The 25,370-nt window shown below is 34.0% G+C and overlaps 1 protein-coding gene, 2 non-coding genes and 1 pseudogene across 3 annotated transcripts; all 4 read right to left on the bottom strand.

Annotated features, from left to right (window-relative positions):
- Window positions 1–2,258: 2,258 nt before the first annotated feature.
- On the bottom strand, window positions 2,259–5,332 carry LOC133823894 (ubiquitin-ribosomal protein eL40 fusion protein). The gene is made up of 5 exons (XM_062256747.1): window positions 5,161–5,332; window positions 4,979–5,065; window positions 4,725–4,827; window positions 2,646–2,712; window positions 2,259–2,557 (listed from the first exon to the last, which is right to left on the bottom strand). Exons 1-5 carry the CDS (start codon window positions 5,261–5,263, stop codon window positions 2,531–2,533), a joined length of 387 nt encoding a protein of 128 aa, XP_062112731.1. The 5' UTR covers window positions 5,264–5,332; the 3' UTR covers window positions 2,259–2,530.
- On the bottom strand, window positions 3,083–3,180 carry LOC133828413 (small nucleolar RNA Z266; annotated as a pseudogene).
- LOC133828410 (small nucleolar RNA Z266) lies at window positions 3,400–3,505 on the bottom strand. The gene has a single exon (XR_009891029.1). It is a non-coding gene; the product is annotated as a small nucleolar RNA Z266 (small nucleolar RNA).
- Window positions 4,170–4,274, bottom strand: LOC133828429 (small nucleolar RNA snoR99). Its single transcript, XR_009891040.1, has one exon. It is a non-coding gene; the product is annotated as a small nucleolar RNA snoR99 (small nucleolar RNA).
- Window positions 5,333–25,370: the final 20,038 nt, after the last annotated feature.

Genomic DNA, 25,370 nt, shown 5'->3' with positions numbered 1-25,370 from the left:
AGTGTGGTTTTATGTGAGCCAGGCCTAAATTTGGGGTCTTCCAAACTTAAGTGTCTCAATTTATTAAGAGTTTAATTAATATTTATTAAGAAAAATAATTAAAATAATTAAAAATTATGATCTCATAAATTCAAGAGACCATTTCAAAAGAATGCATTTTTCTTTTTTTTTTTATGAATTTTATTATGTCCATTTTTTCTTTAAATAATATAATTTTATTTTTTAAGCAAATACAGTTATCAATGTATTTTTCTTTTTAATTTTACAGTTTATTCATGAAAAAACTTAATCTCCAACAGCTCAAGTAGACCTGGCCAGAGCCCCACAACTAAAATGGAAAATTTGGCAAGAAATACTTCTTTAATATCCTTTTTCCACGCTTTTCAATTCTAAAACACAATAAAATCGATTTTGAGATGGTCAGCTTAAAATCAAATTTTAATTTTAAAAAAAGTTTCAACCACGAACACAAAAACTGCGACAATCTCCAACTTTAGCAAAATCGTAAAAAGACTGTTATCCATATTTTCTACCTTGGACACGTGGCACAGCCAAATAGATTTCTTGGGCTCGAGAGAGAGGCTCGGGCCCAACTAGGGCCCAGCGAACAATGAGCAACCAAATTCTATCGGCCTGGACCATGCCAAGCCCAATAAATAGCGAGTAGAACAAGCATAGTAAGGGGACCGGAAGTGAGATGTAGGTCCAAACCACCTTCCCGAGTGCACCCAATCTCGATCCTTCGGAATTTAAACTATGGTGGCGGACGGTCCATTCCATGAGACGGATCCCATTGAGTAGGATCCAGATGAAGTCTTTGGGTCCATCCCCAATATTCTAATTTGCCATCAGGATGTCTTTCGATCTATCATCGCTAGCTGATGTCCGTCCTGGTAAATGAACCTGGACATTGGTAAACGAACCCGGACCATACGTCTGGGTGCAGCAAGCCTAGTTCTTCCCACAGCTGACGTGTCCCCAAGAAATCTGGAAGTTGGTCTCCCTAACTAACCTGCAGAATGGGGTATGCAGAGAACGTACGATGTTCTTAGGAAATGGCACTGTCACTACTCTAACAAATCCTGTCCGCAGGATCCCCCTAGCAGCCCACGCGGACAAGTCCGCACTAACAGACAAAGGGCAGCTGTAAGGCTCTACTACACTTAAAATGGCCCAATGGGCCTAGATTAACGATATGTTTACATGTTACACTCTTGTATTATGGCTCCGTTAGAGAGCACTTATGATTATATCCTTATTGGGCCCAGATTAATCCGGCCCATGTCACATGACTGCCTATAAATAGAGTCATTCATGCACTGGAGAAAGGATCTGATTTTCTCTTGTATGCAAAAACGTTGCTGAACATGTAGAAAACATCTATTCTTAAACTCTCTAAAGCTCAATACTAGTGACTCGTAGACTAAAACTTATTAATGCCTCAACCAAGTAAAAATCGTGATCTTGTTCATTTCTTTGTCTTTTCTTCTAGCTCTTATTTCTCAATATATTTATAGTTTCCGAAAAACTCAATAAACAGACTTCATTATGATTCCAACTCCAGCCAAATCTTAGAAATGAAATGAAAAAATAAAAGACAAAACCATAAAAGTGAAAGAAAAATCAACCCACCGCATGAATGATATATTTGGGTAAAAAAACCATACCCTATGTAAATATCCCTAAATCAATTTTACTCAACCAAAAAATGTTAAGAACAGCTTTAGGTTTACGTGATGATTCATATATATTTGCATAAATGATTTCATAATAATTTTTTTAAGTAGGTGAATCATAAGAACACAGTTTAAAAGACACTCCTTGTTTGACTTGCGATTCTGATTTAATTGCCAAAAATAGATATTTTTTTTAAATTATATATAATCTCATGAATGACATTAACAAGGCTGATATGTGATCAACAATATTAAGGATGATGGTTACAGTTCTTTGCGTGAAAATACTGATTGGAATGAAACTTTAGCTGTATCTGGTAGAATTATTGGAAAAGAGCAAGATTTGGGTATACATTTTTTGAGTACGTCTTGTTTACTATAACGAATTTCACTAGTGTTCGATCATGCATATGCGAAGCGATAGACCATTGATGTAGTTTTCTATACAAATCATGATTTATTCAATAAATAGCTCAAACTGAACAATTTTTTTTAAATCAACGGTACAATGGTAAACAGGCCGCGGTTTAAACTTAACTTTAACAACCAAGATATATTTCTCCTCTGAAACGAGTATATCAGTAACTTCCAATACGTGTAAGCATTACCATTTTCATTCTTTCATATATCTTACATTTCCTTTAATCTTCGTTGGGACCTACTTCACGAAACAAAATTATTTACAAAACTTTTTCGAAAGTCTATTGCATTCAATTTTAAAAGCAAATAGTTTCAGTGCAACTTCAATGCAAATTAAATCCAAATCTACAGTGCAACTTAATAGCAAATGGGGCATGGAGAACACTAGTAATATATGTAAAAATGTCGTCTTGAAAGCCAGAGCCGATTGTAATCTACTTGATCTTCTTCTTGGGCCTCAGCTGCAAGGAAGAAACAACAAAATTAATAAAACAATAGAACAACCAAAAATCAATATATTGAAATAATAAAATATGAAAGAAAACGAACCTGATTGCTATGACCACACTTCTTCTTTCGGCAGTTTACAGCTCTTGGATGCAAACGAGCATAACATCTACAAAGCCACATCAATAAGAATCATTCCACAGATGAAAATCCTAGACTTATTATGACAAAACAAAATCCTACATGTAAACGCCATCACACAACAATTACATAATGTACCAACACAAACTCAACTGCACTCGAGTACAATTGACAAACTTGGAAACATGGAAATTGATATAGGAAACCAAGATGCCCTCAGTTGCAATTTATTAACAAGAAAGGGTTCAACGTTTTGGTTCCATTTGCAATGGCATCAATGCTACATATTTTAAATACAAAACCAAGATGAACAACTTGATCTCAAGCTTAAGCTAAAGATGCTTGTGATACTCCCTATAGCTCTAATGTATAGACATTTATATGGTGAGAATGGTTGTGACAGGCATGTGTCAGACAATTCAAATGCCTCAAAAGTTGAGTTCATTAAGGAGTTCTCCTTTCGCGCATCTAATTGATTCGTCATTCTTGCCCAATCCATTACACAATTACCAAAACCAATTAAAACAAACCATTCCAAAACATATATATAATAGCAAAAAAGCTACTGGACTAGAGTAACAAGGGATATCTCCAGGAGTAACATAAATAAAATGGAAAGAATTCAAACAAACAAAAAAGGGAAACAAACACATACATGCTGTGCCAGGGAAGTGTTTGTGACCAACTAAGACCAGAAACTTAATATAGGTGTAGCAGCAAGCAAGTCAGACAGTTCCAAATGCCTCAAATGTTTTGAGTTCATAAAAAGAGATTTTGTTCTCCTTTTCACACATCTAATTGAATCATCATTCTTGCCAATTCCAAACACAGCAAATCGAACTTATCAAATTACTTGAAAAAGATATAAAATATAGGTAGGAAAATGTTACCATTTCAAAATAAAAGGCATTCCACCAGAGCAACTATAAAGATCTAAAATCCCATTAGCCAAAATACATAAAGGACACACTAGAATATAAGCTAGTGGCCAATAGGGGTTGACAAATGGGAAAAATTCAGATCCATAGTGAAAGGATATGCCCTATGAAGAAATTTAAAGTGGGAAAACTAGGAAGGTCTCAAAAAGAGAACCCTTAAAAGACCTTCCCAAATCAGCACATTGCTCTTGCGCAGCTATGACTCGACACACTTCCATGATTGAGGAAGGGGATCCTAAGGGCTGCGCCTAACAAAAATTATTATTTAAAAAATGAAGCAATCGAATGAGAAGTTATCCTTCCCACATCAAATTGACCCGTCATTCTTGCCCAATCCAATGCCCATTTACCAGAAACAGGATGATCAAACTATTCTTAAAAGCATCTTAGAGATAGCCAAAACATATATAAACAAAACAAAAAAGCTACAATTGGATTCGCCCGATAGACATTCATATTCAAGGTAAAAAGGGATATCCCCAGGAGAAATATGAAATGGACAAAATGGAAAGAATTCTCAACACAAAAAAAGAAATAAGCATGTAGATGATGTACCATTCATGAAAATCAACTGCAAAGGAAAAAAGCACAGCTGACAAAGTTAATAGAATGGAAAGCTCATTGTTGGGAACAAGTATAACCTCGTTTGCACAATGCAGCAAAAAAAGCTAAGATTGTCCCGTTGTAGAAGGGGAAAAAGAGACTTCAAACAATTAAACAATAAAAAAAAAAATTTACTCATTTGGTAACCTATGTTATTTAAAATTATACATATATGATAACTAGACTCAGATTTGATAAAATATTGTCAACATGATTAATATATGTAATTAAGTAATTAAATTTGAATTTGAAACTTACATATTTAATTAAATTAGTAAAGTTTTATTAATTAAATTTAAATTTAGAATACCAAATATGTACTAGGGTAATATACGAGCATAACAGAGGTATCTCCAAAATGATACTTTGCAGAAAAAAAAAATACAGGAACCAACTGGTTACCTACCCATAAAAAAAAATACATACACATACATGGTAACACACACACACTACTACAAGAAGGCAGTCAGACAATGAATCAAACAGTTAAAGAACTTACTTCCTGCAAATCATTTTCTCCTGATTGTACTTTCGAGCCAAAGCCATTAAAGAAGGCTCTATAATCCCACCTCTAAGCCTCAACACAAGATGAAGGGTAGATTCTGAGTTCAAAACCAACAAAGAAAAGAAAAAACAAAAACTCAGTTATTACACAAATTTAATTTCTGGGTTTCCAAAGTTAAGAGTGAGCACTACTCTGCGTTCAATAATCATTTTAAATATAATTTTCATTTTCTAAGAGAAGTTAGCAACCTTTTTGGATGTTGTAATCGGCCAATGTGCGGCCATCCTCAAGCTGCTTTCCGGCAAAAATCAAACGCTGCTGGTCTGGAGGAATACCTGTTCAAAGTTTCAACTCACCTAATAAGTTGAATTTTATCAAAAGATACATGACATATTGTCATTGAGCAAGAATATAGAACCGGCAAAAGTACCTTCTTTGTCTTGGATCTTAGCCTTGACATTGTCGATGGTATCGCTGCTCTCGACCTCGAGAGTAATGGTTTTCCCGGTTAGGGTTTTCACGAATATCTGCATCTTTTACTCGCTCTTTGCTCAATCGAAGGGGTCGTGGTCATTATATACTCAGTTTCTAGGGTTTCATTTCTCAATAGAAGAAGACACACTTCCAAATTAGGAATGGGCTCATTGCCTCATCGGCCAGTGGATAAGCCATTGTGTCAATAACTTGGGCCTTTTCCAGAAGCCCATCGTTTCAGACGCGAACCGTTTTGCCAATTTTGGACCAAACGGGCGAAGAAAATTAAAGGGCAGAACAAAATAGGATAAATTACAATTTTCACGGTAATATTAAAAAGATATCGTTTTTTACGGTTAATTAAAATAATTACACATTTACGGTCAAATTTGTTCTTGCTTGCCGTATAACACATCTGTTCCCCTTAAAATTTATTTGCTGTCAATTCCAATACTCAAACTAATACACTATCTATATGTAAATAGATGTATATATATATTTATATTTATATAATATATGTAACTAAATAATTTTTGTTTGCTAACCGGCCATTTATAAACTGCAAAATAAATAAATATATATTTATACATATATAATAATATCTGACTCATCTTTTTCCATTATTTACACTTGTGTTATTTTTTCTTTTTTCTTTTTTCTTTTTCTCGTCACTAATTTTAGTTCATCTATACTTTTTGTATGCTAATAATAATAATTATAAATTAATTTATTTTACTTATAAATATTTAAAATGAATATAATTATTGACATTAAATAAATAGTTATGCTTATATAAATTATTATATATTTAAAAAATATAATTATCTTTATTAGTAGTTACAATTTTAAAAATATATATATGATACTTGTTTAATGTAATTTAATATTTTTGTATATATTAGTTACAAAAAAAATTGTATATTTTAGTTACAAACTTAGTTTTATATGTTTTTGTTACAAATATGTTGACTTAATTCACAACTTATTTTTATAAATATTAGAATTAGTTCTGTAAACCTTTGTTACAAAAATAAAAAAACAGCAAATAATTATTTTATAAATGTTGTTTACAAAAATATAAAACTTGTTTATAAATTTGTAAAACTTTGTTATATATTTGTAAATGTTGTTTACAAAAATATTTTTTTTACGAATCTCAAACACATATTTACGAATTTGTAACAACTGTTAACAAAAAAAATTGTATTTAACTGTCACTCCGTATTTACACTTTTGCCCCTCCGTGTTTTTCATAAAAATTCCGTATTTTTGTAGGCTACCGTATTTTTCATATATTTTTCTAATATTAATGTATTTTTGTGAATTTCCCAACAAAATATCCGGGCAGCCCGTCCGCCTGGGCCGACCCAGTTTGATTTTGGCACCAGTGCTCCGTTTTGGATGCCTTTTAGGCTATGTTTAATTCGGGTTTTTTTGTTTGGTTGTTTTATAAAGTATTATATGGTTATTTTTTAATGGAATGATTTTAGGAAATTTTAAAAAAATATGATTTTTATACAATTAATGTACAAAAATATGAGAATTATACTTTTATTAATTCCCATTGGAAAATTTATTAGAGACAAAATTAAAGTATAAAAAATAGAATTAGTAACTAACTAATATGGAAATGCCATATTTTTTATCATAGTTATATTTTCTTTAATTTTGAAGATGATTTTATTTTAGGTTTTTCAATTTTTTATTTTTTACTGCATTTTTTAATTATTTTTTCTTTCTTTTATCCTTATTTTTTCTTCTATTTTTTCCTTTTCCTTTTTTTTTTCTACTAATTTGTTTCTTTATCTTTTTTTTATTTCCATTCTTCTTCTTCTTCTTCATTTTATTAATTTTTTTATTTCATTTATATTGTTTTTTTCATATTTTTTCAGTTTTTTTTCTTTTTTTCTTTTTTTCCCTTTTTCATTTTTTTCCTTCTATTTTTCTTCATTTTGTATTTATTATTTTCTCCTCTCATTTTTTTTCTTTTTTCACCCATATGAGCTTTTTTTTCTTTCTTTTATTCTTCTTCCATTTTTTTTCCTTTTTTTCCTTTTTTCTATCATTTTTCTATTATTTTTCTTCTTCTTCATTTCATTTTTATTCATTCATCTATTTTTTTTCCTTCATCGTTTCTTTTGCTCTGTTTTTTTTTCATATTTTTTTAGTTTTTTTTTCTTCTTTTTTCTTCTTTTTTTGTACTTATTCTTTTCTCGTTCTATTTTTTTCCCTTTTTTCATACATATTTTAACATTACATAATTATTTTACTATTTTTTATTTATTATCTTTTATTATTGTAATTTTTTTTATAGTTTTTTCCATTATATATAAAAAAAATTCAAATCAATTTGTTTAGAATTTTTTTTACTGTAACCCTTATAGGAACACCAAAATTTGGAAAGAAAACTAATAAAAATATGAAAACGTGAATGGGTAACCAGTTACCCTAATGGAAACATTCAAATCTAGAAAAAAAAATTACATGAAGAAGATGGGAGAGAAAGGAAAGGGGGTGGATCTGATTTTTTTTCTATCTTCAAATTTGTGGAAACTAGTTACCTTCCTGTTATTCGTATGTATATTTATGGGATTAACTGATTACATTCACGTTCTTTGTGTGTGTATTTCTCGGGGTAACTGGTTACCTTCACATTATGATGTGTGTGTATATTTCTTATTTCTTTATGGTAACTAGTTACCTATGTTACTAAAATCATAGTTACTTCTTCATTTTATTTAATGAAGTGTTCTTCCTCTTTTTCATTCAGATTCGATGTTTCTTTTCATATTTAATATGAATAACCTGTCACCCCTCTTATGGCAGAAGGTTACTTCTCTCAGGGCAACTGGTTACTCCTTCTGGTACATGTTATTTAACATAGCTCTAGGATTTTTTTTTACATAATTGTCGAAGATCAATCAAGTAATTGGTTACCTTACCCAGGATTTAAAAAAATAAACATACAATATAAAAATAAGGAAAAATGTTTATAATAAATAAAAATAATAATAAACACAATTCATATCACAAAAAAAAAAAAAAAAATTTGCAAAACAACCAAAGAAAATTTTTATATAAAATTAGTTATATCAAAATAATATAAAAAAACAAATAAGCTAAGAAAAATAATCAAATTATAAACATACCCTTCCAAATTAATAAAATTTGATTAAGAGTAAAATTATGACATTAACCAACTTTTATAAAAAAAAATATGGGAAAATAAACCCATAAAAGTGAAAAATCTTTAAAAAAAAAAAGTCTAAGATTAACTCTTTTTTGAAAGAAAAAAAAATCATATTTTTGCACACTCTATTAAAAATCTCATATAAAATATAATTTCCTCATGATTTTTTTATCATTTTAATAAAATAGCTATTCCATCCAAAAATTGGTAAAATGGCTATTCTAATGGACTAATATTTTTTTTATTAATTTTTTTTACTTATATTTAATTTTATTTCATTCATATTTCCATTATCATTCTCATTTCTATTCCCTTATTTTCATTACTTCCAATTAAACCTACCCTAAAATTCATCTAAACTTCATTTACTATTAAACTATAGCAATTATTTAGCAAAAAAAAAACTACTTAAAAGTCGGTAATTATGAAACTAATTTCAGCTCCAAAGAATTTAAAATACTCATCCAAAATGACCAAATATGCATCCAATTATCACCTAAAACATGACCCACAAATTATATTCATGATATATATACTCAATATAACTTTTGTTTGAGTTAAAATTATATGTATTGATTTTTATTAGTTAAACCCATAAAAAATCCAAAAATTAAAAAATACTCCCAAATAAATAAATAAAATATTTTGACAACCCCAAATCCTCATGAATTGGCTTTATACCAATTGTTAGATTTATAAAATAAAATTCATCACAATAATACTCAAAATAATTCGATACGGAGATCAACATCTTATAGAATATTGAGGCAGGCTAAATAGAGTTTTAACCTACTGCAAGAAGCTATAGAAGTACAACAAGAGGAGAGCATGGAAACTTCCCACTACACCCTCAACTTTTTCTCAATTGTGTTTTAGACACACATAATGCTTTTTCATTAATGAGCTCAAAATAATATATTTTTGTGTGGATCCTAACCCAATAGGCTAGTTAGTGATTAAGATAGGTGCATTTATATGCCTCAAGTATAATTAGTTAAATCGATTATCTTATTATGGTCGTAATCCATATCTATATAATAGATTGTCTGTGTTTTCACCCAAGGACATATGCCTCTTTTTTATGAGGCAATGCCTAAAAGATATGTCCTCGGGGGATCGGTCCAACAGTTGGAGGTCGACCTCTTCGGATAATGAGAATGTGTCGACATCTTTCCTGGGCCATGACCTGAGGGCTATGAATATCTTCATAAGGTTACCTCCCGGGGATGCTTGGTAGTCCATGTCTTTTCCTTGCTCCTAGCTATATTCCAAGCCGAGGACCTAGTCCTCAGAATTTTAGGAATAGGCCAGGTGTCAGCCAGTGCAGATTAGCTGCCTCAGAGGAAGACCTGACAACCTTTTTGGGTGATCTGCCTACAGTGTTACCATACGACTCGACAACTCGTACTTCCACTACGCCGCCTGACACGGAAATACACATAGCATGCCCTGATAGTCCCAGGGGCATGTTCCCCGTAAAGTGGTTACCTTTCTACAGTGGGCCTTGCAAATCTCGCTTGGGTCATAGTCTTTATTCACTGCAGCCCAATACATTGAAGTGTATTAATCCCTCATTTATGGGAAGAATGTGTATTAATTACTTATGATTAACATTAATGACCCCAGCCTCTATAAATAAGGTTGGGAACCTCATTGTAAGGGGTTGATTTTTACTTTAGAAAAAACTATTTGTACTTAGAGCAATCTAAACGTTGTCTGAGAAGACACTATAAAAGCTTGCAATCTCCCTAATACTAGAGACTCATGGACTAGGGTTTCTTTTACAACCTAAACCACGTAAAAATCTTCGTGTTCTTACAGCTATTTCTTTAACCTCTTTTATAAAAGTTGACAGCGAAAAAGGCGGTCAACAGAGCTGACATGACAACATAGAATCATTTCTAGATGATTTATCTATTTTTTTGAGAATTTGGTATTTTAAATAGAATTTTATTGTCTATCGTCTATTTATTAGAATTTATTATTATAATTTTGGTTATTATATTAATTACCTAATTAATACTTTTGAATTGTAGAGACCCTTAACAAGGTTTTTTTCCCTTTCAGAGAATCGTTTTTACTTTGCCCCAGCCCAAAAAAAAAAAAAAATCTTTTGTTTTCCCCCTTTCTGGGAGTCTCATTTTCGCCTTGTCAGTTTTTGGTTCATTAACATGGTTTTAGGCTCTATAAGTGTAATCTATTCTCTAATCTTTGAATATAGTATATTCATTATTTATTTTTATATTTGAGGATCAAGTGGAGAGCTGGAATTTTTAGTATACTTGATTTTCATTACCTATTTCATTTATTTATTGATTTTTGAATGGCAGGTCATAGTTGTTAATGGGAAGTTTCCTGATCGGCGGATAAATGTCACCATAAACAATAATGTCATTGTTAATGTGTTCAATGAATTGGATGAGAATCTCTTGATCAAGCTTGCAAAAAAAAAACATTTTCATTTGATATTTTATTTTTTAATGTTTTAGTGGTCAAATTAGAGATTTGGGTGGTTTTTCTGATAAGTGAAGGGTAATATTTTTGTGAGATAGGTTCGGGATCCAATGGCGACATGAATTGTGGCAGGATGGTGTTCTTGGTACCAATTGTCCAATTCCTCCTAAATAGAATTGGACATATGATTTTCAAGCTAATGATCAAATGGGTAACTTCTTTTACTTCCCCTCTCTCAATTTCCAGAAAGCAGTAGGCGGCTTTGGTTCCTTTGTCATCAATAATCGGCCAGTCATTTTGATTCCTTTCGTGCAGCCTGATGGTGATATTGAAATTTTCATAGGAGATCGGTATACTAAAAATCATATTATGAGTAATTTTTCGTTTCATTGGTATTTTTCATTTTAAGACTAAAGTATGATACTATGATTTAATTTGAAATATAAGTGAGCTTGTATAAATGATGTTTTCTTTCTTTCTCTTTCTATTTGTAAGGCATTAAGGACATCCTTAAGTGTTGGGAAAGAGCTTGGGATGCCAAATGGAGTTCTCATCAATGGAAAATGGTCATATCGTTACAAAAACACTCTTGTACCTGATGGAATTGAGTATGAAACCATCAATATTGATCTAGGTATTTTTGTACCTCTACTCATTATTAAGCAACAACATTAGCAAGCTTTTTGTTATGATTATTTTCTCTCATCGTACTTGATACCAATATGCTTTTTTTTTGGCTTCTTTTCCTTTATACTTCAAAATGATGACTATCTCTATCATTGTATGTCTCATTACCAGTTGTTTGAAATGATGTTATGTTGTGCAGGTAAAACTTTATTGACTTCGTGCACAACGTTGGAGTTTCAACAAGTTTAAAATTAAGAATTCTGAATCACAATATGCTTTTAGCCGAAACTGAGGGACATTATACCATGCAAAAAAACTATATTGACTTTGATATTCATGTTGGGGGAGTCATATTCTTTCTTGCTGGCCGCTGACAAGAATGTTAGTACCGATTACTATATTGTGGTGTGGAGTTGAGCTTCATAATTCCCATATAAGTGTTCTTTCAAGAAAATGTACTGTAGGATCTGACTTGATATTTCTATTCAAGAATTCCTTGGGAAATTGAAGTTATTTTTTTTTCTAGACTATGTTACTAAATGCAATTATGAAGACTAGAGTTTCTCATGTATGAAGAAATTTTGAAACCGTGCCATCTCATAGACAAAAAAAAAACCATGAAAATTTATAGCAGAGTTGCTGCATGTGTCAAAGTGGAAGCAATTCAATACCCAATTGACACAGCTAAAAACCTCATTACATGTATGTTTAGTATGCTTAAAATGCATGAAATATTAAGCTTACTGTGAGTGAGTGAGATTTCTCATCTTAATTTTCTCACGGTAATATTCTTCTTACCAGCTAACATTTTCTATATGGCTTACAGATATAGGTGTACAATTATTACAATTTTTTAATGACTATCGCAACTCATTCACTACACTGAAGGATTTATTTATTTATTTTTAACTTTATTCAACTTTCATCTTTTAACACATTTCTTGATATTCAATGTTGTATATTCTTTAAACAACTGTGCTTATAATGTACGTGCGTGTTAATTTCTTTTTAGGTTGCTTATGTTGGAGGGAGAATAATGCTGAAGGAATTATACTCTAGATTATATAAAATCTTATTGGTTATTTACTGTCTAAGACTATGTATTTTCTCTAGTTTGATTACTTTGACTGTAGTATGAGTACATTATTAGTGTTTAAATACATCATAATCATCTTAAATTTATGTTGCTTGAATGACTTATTTGCTCATAAGATGTGTAACGTCTGTCAATTAAATTGTTGGCTCTGGTTTGCATGCAATGACAAAAGACAAAAAAAAAAACTTTAGATTATTACAAACTTTTGTTGAGATGGACTCTTGATGAGTTTTGGTAGCTCAACATATATGTGAAGTCATAGCTATTTTTCATGAACATGATTTTTGTACACCATAGAGGGAATTAAGAAGCGATTTCTCCCCGTCAACTAATGTTTGACAACACCAACGAGGTTCATAATGCAAATGGAAAAATAAAAAAAAACAAATTAGTTGTTAACCCATGAAGCTGGAAATTTAAAGGAAAAAAATTCCTAATAGTCAATGTCTACCATGGTTAGTATCCAAGATGAGTTCCTGTTGCAGATGGAAAGATTTTAAGTGGAAAAATAAGAACATAAATATATTGTATAATAAACCTTGTGGTGGATTCACTTCTCTATTTTAATAAATTCTATCTTTCTAAGTATAGAATATTCATGAAAATCTAATTCCTGACAAAACAACTTATGGTCTATTATGTAACATTATTTAAGATTTTGCATCAAATGAACTTGATTCTTAAACCGTGGTACACTCTTTTTTCTCTTTGTGCGTGCACTATACTTATAACGTCCCAAATTACCTAATAAGACTTAGGGCCTTGATTAGGGTGTCAGGATGGCAAATTATGGAAATTACATGTTTATGTGTTTTATATGTGTGTAAATATGTGATTATGTGAGTTATATTATTATATGACTTGATATGCATGTTTAGGTGTATTAATTAAACATGTGGGCCTGATTCTTATTAGAAGGGCAATTTTCATCATTTGGCTCGTTATGGGTATATTTGGCATACATGATATATGTGTGAGACCACATTATTATGTGGATATATTTGGGTTACTTGACACGAGGTGATCATAGGGAGCAAGCTAGTGGGAAAGTCACAACGAGATAAATATTTGACTCGATGTGAGTCAAGGGGTATATTGGGTATACATTACCGGGATATTGGGTAATGGGAATGATTATTTGATGATATATTGTTGGTTAGTGAGATTAGGAGAAAATTATGGAAATTTTGACTATTTTACCCTCGGGGGCATTTTTGGGACCCCGAGCATTGGGATTTACTTGAGGTTACTTAAGCTTGAAGTAACCTGTCAAAAAGAAAACACGATCAAAATACTTTCTCTCTCTCTCTCTCTCTCTCTCTCTCTCTCTCTCTCTCTCTCTCCCGTTATTCCTTTTTACCGCTCGTCGCATTTTCGAAGGAAACTCGAGTTTTAGGACTCGGATTCAAGCAAGGATCGAGTCATAGTAATTTTAGGAAAAATTAGAAGTTTATTAACCAGAGGATTTAGCAAGAAACGATATAATCAGAGGTAATTAAGTTTTGAATTTCCAAGTTTCCGTTTACTAAAGTTTCGTAAGTTTTGAATTGGATTATATGTTTTGATGAGTTTTTGAGTTGTTTGAAGCTTGGGTTTTGATGGTTTTGGGCCATTGAGAGGATTGGGAACTTTGTTTTTAGGATTTGGATATGTTTGGATAGGTTTATGGAGTGTTTTGAAATGGGAAAAATGAAGGTTTTTGGCTGAGTTCCAGGTCGGGCCGCGGCCAAAGCTTAACGAAGAAGATAACATGGTTGATCGGCCACAGCGGCTGGTAGGCGGGCCGCGGCGCAAGGTGCAGCAAGAATGGGGCAGGGGCCTTTGTCTGGAGGCGGGCCGCGACGCTTAAGAAAAAAATTGGCCTTAGGGAGGTTTTGGATGTGGGAACTCAAACCTAAGGGGTCGGGGTCGATCCTACTACCCGGTTTAGTAGGATTCGACGTTCCAAAGGCTAGGACTCGGTCCAGAAGTCTTTATTTACTCTTTATTGATGGGATTCTATACTTGGTTGTGACTAGGTTATCGCTAGGGGCTCAAGATCATGATCGTGCTCGAGGGTCATTCTTATTTTACATTATACTCGGACCTGAGGAAAGAAAATTACACCCATTATGTGACATACGTGATTAGGGCTTGGCCCGAATAGTGAATATGGTTTTGATTGGGCATTGGCCCCTGTAAATGCGCATGATTATGATTATGCATGTGATTATTGATGAAGCATGTTGAGTGCTTTATATATGGATGTTTGTTATATGATGAATGCATGTTAAGCATTATATACTTGAGAAAAGCATTGACTTATGAGTCAAGGGCGGCAATAGCGCGCTGAGCGCTGGTCGATATGATTGGATCTAATCGGGAGCGCATTACACTCTTGTTCGACTCAATGGTCATAGAAAACTAAAGCGCTATGTACACTAGGCCAGCTCCAAGGCCGGTTATACAGAGGATAGGGCAATGGGCCCCAGGGTGACTTATTAGTCCCAGATCCTAGGGCGCTAAGACCCCAGTGTGACTTATTAGTCATGTGCTTGGGCAATGGGCCCCGATATAATTCTGTTAATCATTTGCTTAGGGAATTTGGTCCCATATGATTTGTAGTCATTTATATGAATGATATGATGCATGAGTAGTGTTATTACTGCTGGTCATGCTAGATATGCATCTGAATCTGTATATATTGTTCATGCACTTGCATTAAGTTTTCTTGTTGGGCCTTGGCTCACGGGTGCTACATGGTGCAGGTAAAGGGAAAAGAAAGCTGGACTAGCCATGAGTTAGAGAGCTTAGGTGGCGATGTGTACTTATGCAGCCGCTTGACCACCACGGCCAAGGTTTCTCAGAGGAACTAGGGTGTAACCCTATTTTTGTCGCTTAGGTCGGCGGGTTGTAACTTTTGAGTTGTAATGACCATTTTGGAATTATAAACAACTTTGTAAACGTTATTATGGGATCCCATGTATAGTTTAATGTTGTTAATGAAACGTCCATTCCTTTTAACCAATTTTTTTTAACCTTGGACCAGTAATTACATTTAGATGCATGCTTATGGCCTAATGTCTCGTTTAGCGAGTTAAGCACGATTTAAAACATACAGTGTAACGGTCTTGGCTACCCATGGCGTTACAATATCAAAACACTTTCATGTCCTTTTTCTTTTGCTTCCATAAGAAGCAATCTTCATTGAAAGGAATCAGTCAGACGCCTCTGCTCAGAGAATAAAGAGTCTTCAAGTATCAAACAAGTATGATTGACAAGTGAGTTAATAAAATGTTATAAACCCATATAGTTACAATGACATGTTATTGCCAACTTCCATGGATTTACATTCAGGGTAATAACCTTTTATCTGTTCAGTTGTCACTATAGCTTACTTTTTTTTGTTTTTGTTAATAGGAAGTTTCCAGATCCTCGAATAAATGCCACCATAAACAATAATGTCAGTGTTAGTGTGTTCAATGAATTGGATGAGAATCTCTTGATTAAGCTTGCCAAAAAAAATTATTTTTCATTTGATGTTTTATTTTTTTAATGTTTTAGTCGTCAAATGAGACATTTGGGTGGTTTTATGATAAGTGAAATGGAATATTTTTGTGAGATAAGCATGGGATCCAGTTGTGACATGATTCGTAGCCGAACGATGTTCTTGGTACCAATTGTCCAATTCCTCCTAAATGGAATTGTACATATGATTTTCAAGTTAAGGATCAGATTGGTAGCTTCTTCTACTTCCCCTCTCTCAATTTCTAGAAAGGCGCAAGCGGCTTTGGTACCTTTGTCATCCACAATCGGCCAGTGATTTCGATTCCTTTTGCGCAGCCTAATGGTGATATTGAAATCTTCATAGTAGATTGGTATACTAAAAATCATACTTTGAGTAATTCTTGGTTCCATTGGAATTTTTTATTTTAAGACCAAAGTATTATACTATGATTTGATTTGAATTGAAATATAAGTGAACTTTTATAAATAATTTTTTTTCTTTCTCTTTCCATTTTTCAGGCGTTAAGGATATCTTTAAGTTCTGGGAAAGAGTTTGAGATGCGAGGTGGAGTTCTCATCAATGGAAAATGACCATATCGTTACAACAACAATCTTGTACTTGATGTAATTGAGTATGAAACCCTCAATGTTGATCCAAGTATGTTTTGTACATCTACTCATTATTAAGCAGCAGCATTAGCAAGCTTTTTGTTATGACTATTTTCTCTCATCCTACTTGATACTGATATGCTTATATTTTTTATCTTCCTTTTCATTACAATTCAAAATAATGATTATCTCTATCATTGTATGTCTCATTGCCAGTTGTTTGAAATGATGATATGTTGTACAGGTAAAACTTTATCGACTTTGCATGCTTAACGTTGGAGTCTATACAAGTTTAAAATTCAGAATTCAGAGTCACAATATACTTTTAGCCAAAATATAGGGACATTATACCATGCAACAAAACTATATTGACTTCGATATTCATGTTGGGGGAATCTTATTCTTTCTTGTTGACCACTGACTAGAATGCAAGTACTGATTACTATATTGTGGTGTAGAGTTGAGCTTCATAATTCTCATATCAATGATCTTTCAAGAAAATGTAATGTAGAAATTGACTTGATATTTCTATTCAAGAATTTTCTTGGGGAGTTAAAGTTATTTTGTTTCTAGACTATGTAACTAAATGCATTTCTAAAGTCTAGAATTTCACATGTATGAAGAAATTTTGAAATTTTGGCTTCTCGTAGACAAAAAAATAAAATAAATGACAATTTATAGCAGAGTTGCTGCAAGTGTCAAAGTGGAAGAAGTTTTACACCCAATTCACACAGCTAAAAACTTGATTACAGGTATGTTTAGTATGCTTAAAATACATTAAATATTAAGCTTACTGTGAGTGAGTGAGATTTCTTATCTTAATTTTCTCAGGGTCATATTCTTCTTACTAGTTAACATTTTCTATATGGCTTACAGATATAGGTGTACAATCATTACAGTTTTTCAATGACTGTCTCAGCTCACTCACTACATTTAAGGATTGATTTATTTTATTTTTTGATTTTTTAACTTTATTCACCTTCCATCTTTTAACATATTTCTTGATAGTCATTGTAACGACCCAAATTCGCTAATAAGGCTTAAGAGCCTTGATTAGTGTGCCAGGAGGGCATTAATGGAATAATTGTGAATTAATGAGTAATTATATGTTTAATAATGTTTATATGATAATTGATTATATTATGTGGTAATATGATATGTGATATATGTGAGAACCACATTATTATGTGGACAGGTTCGCTGAGCACGACTCAAGACGATTCTAGGGTCAGATAGTAGGAAAAGTCACAACGAGGCTTAAGATATGACTTTGGATAAGTCAGGGATACTTTTAGATAGCGGGTAGTGATTTGGATTATCGGGTCATGAAAATAAATATATAGAGATATATTTGAGGTTAGGATGTCTAGGCGGGAATAACGGGGGAATTTACCATTTTGGCCTCGGGGACAGTTCCGGCACCCCAAGCCTCGGGATTAACTTAATATGTGAGATAGACCTTAGGAAGACTTTAGAAAAATACAAATCGACTAAACACTTAGTCTCAGCTCTCTCTCTCACGCTTAAGGGAAAACAAAGGAAAGGAAAAAGAACACAGAAAACAGGGGAAACAAGTTGGGATTTCTGAGTTTGGTGGTGAGAATTTGGAGGTTTAGCTCAGGGGAAATCAAGAAACTAAAGCAGGGATTAAGGTAAGCATCTAACTCTATTTTCTGTGGTTGAATTCTGAGTTCTAGCTGGGTTTTAGTTAAGTGCTGAAACAAGTAAAGTTTTGATGTTCTAAGGCAGAATTAAGAGGGAAAACTTGGGAGCTTAGCTTGGCCACAGCTTGGTGAGGTGATTCTACAGCAAAGGTAAGTTTCAACTCCAAGTCTAGAGGTTTTAAATTGAGTTTGAGTGGCTGGTTTGAGTGTTTGTAGCACTTGGGTTTCAGAAATGGAAAGGAGGAGATTAGAGTGTGTTAGGCTGTGTTTTCTTGGGAATTATGTTGTTTAGATCATGCTAAAGAAGTTGGGAATTAATTGGTTAAGAGTTGGGAAGTTTTGGGATGGTTTAAGGTAAGGTTTTGATCTTTGAAATGGTGTAAAATCTGAGTTCAAAGGGGAGGGCCGCGGCTCTGTTCTAGAGCGCTGTGGCCCTAGCATGCAAGGAAGCCAAGGGGGCTCGGCCAAGGGGGCGCGCCGCGGCGCCCAAGGCAAGGGCCGCGGCGTGTGTGTGGTTCAATGTGGGAGTAGGTTCTGTTTTGGGGAAAGGTCGCGGCTAGGCTTTGGGGGCCGCAGCCCTTGGTTGCACACTTGAGATTTTGAGGGTTTTAAGCATGGGAAAGTGGTCTAGTGTGCTCGGGTTTGGTTTCACCATCGTGCTTGGTGGAATTAGGAGTCCCGGGAGTTAGTTTTGTAACTGGAAACCTATATTTGAGTATTTATGAAACCATATACTTTGGTTGTGGCTAGGTGATAAAAGCTTAGGCTCGGGAACGGATCGTGCTTGAGGGGTGTTGCTCGTAATTCGATAACCGTACAGACTAAAGGTAAGAAAACTGCACCTGGTTGAATATATGTGACGGGACTAAGGGCTCCCTATTGTAGAAGCTTGAAAAGATGGTATTATGCCATGCAAGCCATTTAGTGAACCAACGGCCTAAGGGTGCCAAGGGTCTCACTAGCGCACAGGGCGCAGCTCGGCCACTGGTAGCCGAGGACAACTTATTATGCACTGAGCTTGGTTTAAGCGGGCCAGAGTCAGTGGGTTAAACAGAGGGTGCGGCCTAAGTCGTCGGCCCTGAATATTATGTGATATGAATATTATATGTGATAGAATGTATCTTGTATTGGATTGTATATGTTGAATATCTGTTGTGGATTATCTGATGAGTATACATGCTTACTGAGCTATTTGTCTGTTGTTATTGTTCGAGTTATCTATGATGTTTTCTTGCTGGGCCTTGGCTCATGGGTGCTACGTGGTGCAGGTAAAGGCAAGGGCAAGTTAGATCAGCCCTGACTGGAGAGCTTAGCAAGCGGAATGTACACAGCCAGGTGCTCGGCCGCCAAGGTTGAGGTCTAGGCAAGGACATGGAACCTGGAGATTGTCTGTTTTGCCTTAGCATGGCTAGTGGATACACTTGTACTTTTGGGAGTCTGTAAACTTATTCTAACTTCGTTTTGTATGGGATCCCATGTTTTCTACAGTGTAAATATATGAAATGAGTCTTTTAAGACCAAAACCTTTTTAACCTTAGCAAGTCCTGATTAGCAAGTCCTGCACTTTAGTGACATGTTTAGTGACATGTTTCCAAATTAATGACTTGATTAGCAAGTCCTGCACTTTTATAATTACACAGTGTAACGGTCTTGGTTATCCAGAGTGTTACATTCATTGTTGTATATTCTTTAAACAAATGTGCTTACAAATTATGTTCATGTTAATTCATTTTTATGTAGCTCATGTTGGAGGGAGAATAATGTTAAAGGATCTATACTCTAGATTATATGAAATCTTATTGGTTCTTTACTGTCTAAGATTTTGTAGTTTCTATGGTTTGATTACTCTAATTGTAGTATGAGTACATTATTGGTGTTTAAATACATCGTAACCGTCTTAAATTTATGTTCTTGAATGACTTATTTGCTCACGAGATGTGTAAGGTTCATCAATTAATCCGTCGGCTCTGGTTTGCATGCAATGACAAAAAAAAAAAAAAAACTTTAGATTATTACAAACTTTTTATTAGATGGACTCTTGATGAGTTTTGGTAGCTCAACATATAGGTGAAGTCATGACTATTTTTCATGAACCTCATTTTTGTACTCAATGGAGGGAATTGAGAAGAAATTTATTCCCATCTTCTTATATTTGACAACACCAAAGAGGTTCATAATGCAAATGGAAAAATGTAAAATAGATTAGTTGTTAACCATGAAGCTAGAAATTTAAAGGAAAAAAGTTCATAATAGTCGATGTCTACCATGGTTAGTATCCAAGGTGAGTTTCTGTTGCATATGGTAAGATTTTAAGTAGAAAAATAAGAACATAAATATATTGTATAATAAACTTTGTGGTGGGTTCACTTCTCTATTTTAATAAATGCTACCCTTCTAAGTACAAAATATTCATGAAAAATCTAATTCATGACAAAACAACTTATGGTCTATTATGTAAGATTACTTAAAATTTTGCATCAAATGAAACTTGCTTCTTAAATCGTGGTAAACTCTTTTTTCTCTTTGTGTGTGCACTATATCAAAACACTTTCATGTCCTTTTTCTTTTGCTTCCATAAGAAGAAATCTTTATGGAAATGAATCAGTTAGAGCAAAGGCTCCTCTGCTTAGAGAATGAAGAGTCCTCAAGTATCAAACAAGTGTGATTTACAAATGAGTTGATAAAATGTTATACACCCATATTTTTGCAATGATATATTATTATCAACTTCCATGCCTTTTACATTTAGGGTATTAACATTTTATATGTTCAGTTGTCACAATAGCTTACTTTTTTTGTTTTTGTTGACGGAAAGTTTCTAGGTCCTCGGATAAATGTCACCATAAACAATAATGTCATAGTTAATGTGTTCAACGAATTGTATAAGAATCTCCTGATTAAGCTTGCAAAATAAAATATTTTTCATTTGATGTTTTATTTTATAATGTTTTAGCCGTCAAATGAGACATTTGGGTGGTTTTCTGATAAGTGAAAAGGAATGTTTTTGTGAGATAAGCCTAGGATCCAGTTGCGACGTGATTTGTAGCCAGATAGTGTTCTTGGTACCAATTGTCCAATTCCTCCCAAATGGAATTGTACTTATGATTTTCAAGTTAAGGATCAGATTGGTAGCTTCTTCTACTTCCCCTCTCTCAATTTTTAGAAAGCAGCACGCGACTTTGGTTCCTTTGTCATCAACAATCGACCAGTCATTTCAATTCCTTTCGCACAACGTGATGGTGATATTGAAATTTTCAAAGGAGATTGATATACTAAAAGTCATACTGTGAGTAATTCTTGGTTCCATTAATATTTTTCATTTTAAGACTAAAGTATGATATTATGATTTGATTTTAAATATAAGTGATCTTCTATAAATAATGTTTTATTTCTTTCTCTTTCAATTTTTCAAGCATTAAAGACATCTTTAAGTGCTGGGAAAGAGATTGGGATGCGAGATGGAGTTCTCATCAATGGAAAATGGCCATATCGTTACAACAACAATCTTGTACCTGATGAAATTGAGTATGAAACCATTAATGTTGATCCATGTATGTTTTGTACCTTTACTCGTTATTAATCAGCAGCATTAGCAAGCTTTTTGTTATGATTATTTTCTCTCATCCTACTTGATACCAATATGCTTATTTTTTTTATCTTCTTTTCCTTTACACTTCAAAATGATGACTATCTCTATCATTGTATGTCTCATTGTCAGTTGTTTGAAATGATGCTATGTTGTGCAAGTAAGACTTTATCGACTTCGGGTGCAAAACGTTGGAGTTTCTACAAGTTTAAAATTCAGAATTCAGAGTCACAATATGCTTTTAGCCGAAACTGAGGGACATTATACCATGCAACAAAAATATACTGAATTTAATATTCATGTTGGGGGAGTCAAATTCTTTCTTGCTGGCTGCTGACAAGAATGTCAATACCGATTACTATATTGTGGTGTGGAGTTGAGCTTCATAATTCCCATATAAGTGCTCTTTCAAGAAAATGTACTATAGGATCTGACTTGATATTTCTATTCAAGAATTTCCTTGGGAAATTGAAGTTATTTTTTTTTCTAGATTATGTTACTAAATGCAATTCTGAAGTCTAGAGTTTCTCATGTATGAAGAAATTTTGAAACTGTGGCTTCTCATAGACAAAAAAAATGACATGACAATTTATAGCAGAGTTATTGCAGGTGTCGAAGTGGAAGTAGATTTATAACCAATTGACACTACTCAAAACCTGATTACAGGTATGTTTAGTATGCTTAACAATACATGAAATATTAAGCTTACTCTTTGTGAGTGAGATTTCTCACCTTAATTTTCTCAGGGTAATATTCTTTTTACCAATTAACATTTTCTATATGGTTTACAGATATAGGTGTAGAGTTATTACAATTTTTCAATGATTGTCGTAGCTCACTCGCTACATTGAAGGATTGATTTTTTTTTTTTTTGGTTTTTTAACTTTATTTAAAAGATTTATACTCTTGATCATATGAAATCTTATTGGTTCTTTAATGTCTAAGATTATGTATTTTCTATAGTTTGATTACTCTGACTGTAGTATGAGTACATTATTGGTGTTTAAATACATCGTAACTGTCTTAAATTTATGTTACTTGAATGACTTATTTGCTCATAGGATTTGTAACGCCTGTCAATTAAGTTGCCGACTCTAGTTTGCCTGCAATGATAAAAGACAAAAAAAAACTTTAGATTATTACAAACTTTTGCTGAGATGGAATCTTGATGAGTTTTGGTAGCTCAACATATATGTGAAGTCATAACTATTTTTCATGAACATGATTTTTGTACACCATAGAGGGAATTAAGAAGCGATTTCTCCCCGTCAACTAATGTTTGACAACACCAACGAGGTTCACAATGCAAATAGAAAAATATAAAACAAATTAGTTGTTAACCCATGAAGTTGGAAATTTAAAGGAAAAAAAATCATAATAGTCAATGTCTACCATGGTTATTACCAAGTTGAGTTCGTGTTGCATATGGAAATATTTTTTTGTATAAAATATGCACATAAATATATTGTATAATAAACCTTGTGGTGGATTCACTTCTTTATTTTAATAAATGCTACCTTTCTAAGCACTGAATATTCATGAAAATATAATTCATGACAAAACAATTTATGGTCTATTATGTAACATTATTTTAGATTTTGCATCATATGCAAGTTTCTTCTTAAACTGTGGTACACACTCTTTTCTCGTTGTGTGTGTGCACTATATCAAAACACTTTAATGTTCTTTTTCTTTTGCTTCCATAAGAAGCAGTCTTTATGGAAAGGAAGGCTCCTCTGCTCAGAGAATGAAGAGTCACCAATATTAGCCATTAATTCACAATAGTAATATTAATAATAGGTTATAACCATTAAAATTAATTATATATACATAACAACATATATAAAAAGCAATAGATATTAATAATAAGGGATATCTGCGGCATAAGTACCCAATGTTTGGGTTTTGTACGCGGCATAGACCCAATGTTTATTTTTAGTGGCAAAAGTACTGTTAAACCCAGATTTTGAGCCATGTTAAATGTGACCTCGAAAGCTGGATTCGCAGCGAATGAACTCGTAAAGTTCGAAGTAGGCTCCAGAATTAAATATCGAGCCTGCAAGACTCGAGACGACCTCGAATGTGGTGGCCTCGAGACGTTCACGATCTCGAAAGGTAGCTCCCGAGACGCCTCTATCCTCAGGAATGACCTCGGATCAGGGACTCCGAGCCTGACGTACGTACGATCTCGAAGCCATGTGACCTCGGGAGATGTCATTAGCTCGAAAGCCGATGAGAAACCTGGGAGATTAAGGCCTTGGAGATATATGATGTTGACTTTGAATATCTATAAGTGTTGTTTATAAAGGGCGTGTTCATCATTTATTATTGTAAATCCCATAAAATCATGGGATATTATTCGATTAGTTATACGCCCCCTGGTCTTCAGGGGACGTTTCCTTTTATATCGGATTGCAGGCATTTAAAGCCATTTATTTTATTTACACAAAAAGAGTAACTACCCAAAAAATGTGGGATAGTATTCTGCATCCTTCTCTATAAATAGAGAAGTCGTGCACCATTGTAATGGACCGAAATTCTGAACCTTGAGAGAAAACTCTGAAGAATTCATGCTTAAGAATTTTCAGAGATAATCTTGAGTTTAATAACAGAGACTCGTGGACTAGGCAGATTTAACTGCTAAACCACGTTAAAATCATGTTTTGTGTTGTTATATTTTAATTGGTCATTGCTGTTTGTTGTTTACGTGCTCTTCTTTCACTGATTGACGAAAAACGGCGTCACCAGTTTGGTGCTTTCATTGAGAGCCTTAAGCATTCATCCCTGAAAAAGTCATGGCCACAAACAATCAGAACACACCTGAAGAAAATTACCCAAGACGTCCTGGAAAACAACCAATGGAGAACCCGGATGTTGAAGAGAGAAGTGGGTCTTCTGATTCCCGGGGACCACCTCCTCCGCCAAGAGATGAGGATATGTACTACAATCCGGAGCGGTACGTTCCTATTGTGGAACTTGAAAACCGGCAATTGAAGCAGCTGTTGGCAGAGGCCAACAAACGGAATGAGGAGTTAACAAGGATAGCCGCAGAGGCGCAGGTGGCTCAACCCCCGCCTCCGCGCGAAAACCAAGTCCCTCCTCCAAGGGATGTGCATGTTCCTCCCCGGAGACCCCGTGGGCGTCCACGAAAAAATGCTGCCACAAGGAGGCCGACTCAACTTCCGGCACCAGCAGAGCCATCTGCTCCACTTAGGTCCCAGAGGAGTACTCGGGCTCAGGCCCCAGCTAACCCGCCTGTGGAAGTGCCTACAGGAACTGAGAATAACCGAACCCCTGCAGAGGCTCGGACTCAGGTACCTGGGAGCGCACCAAACGCGACCGACCCATCTCGGGCAAATTATGGACCCTCTAGGCCGCGACAAGGGTGGCAGCCACCGTCGCCTATACGGTTCCCTCCATCACCCATAAGATATCCTTCATCCCCCCGCAGGAA

This window comes from Humulus lupulus, chromosome 3 (assembly GCF_963169125.1).
Source record: "Humulus lupulus chromosome 3, drHumLupu1.1, whole genome shotgun sequence".
NCBI lineage: Eukaryota > Viridiplantae > Streptophyta > Magnoliopsida > Rosales > Cannabaceae > Humulus > Humulus lupulus.
Note: the sequence above shows the minus strand (reverse complement) of the source record. Positions and strands in the feature narration are given on the sequence as shown.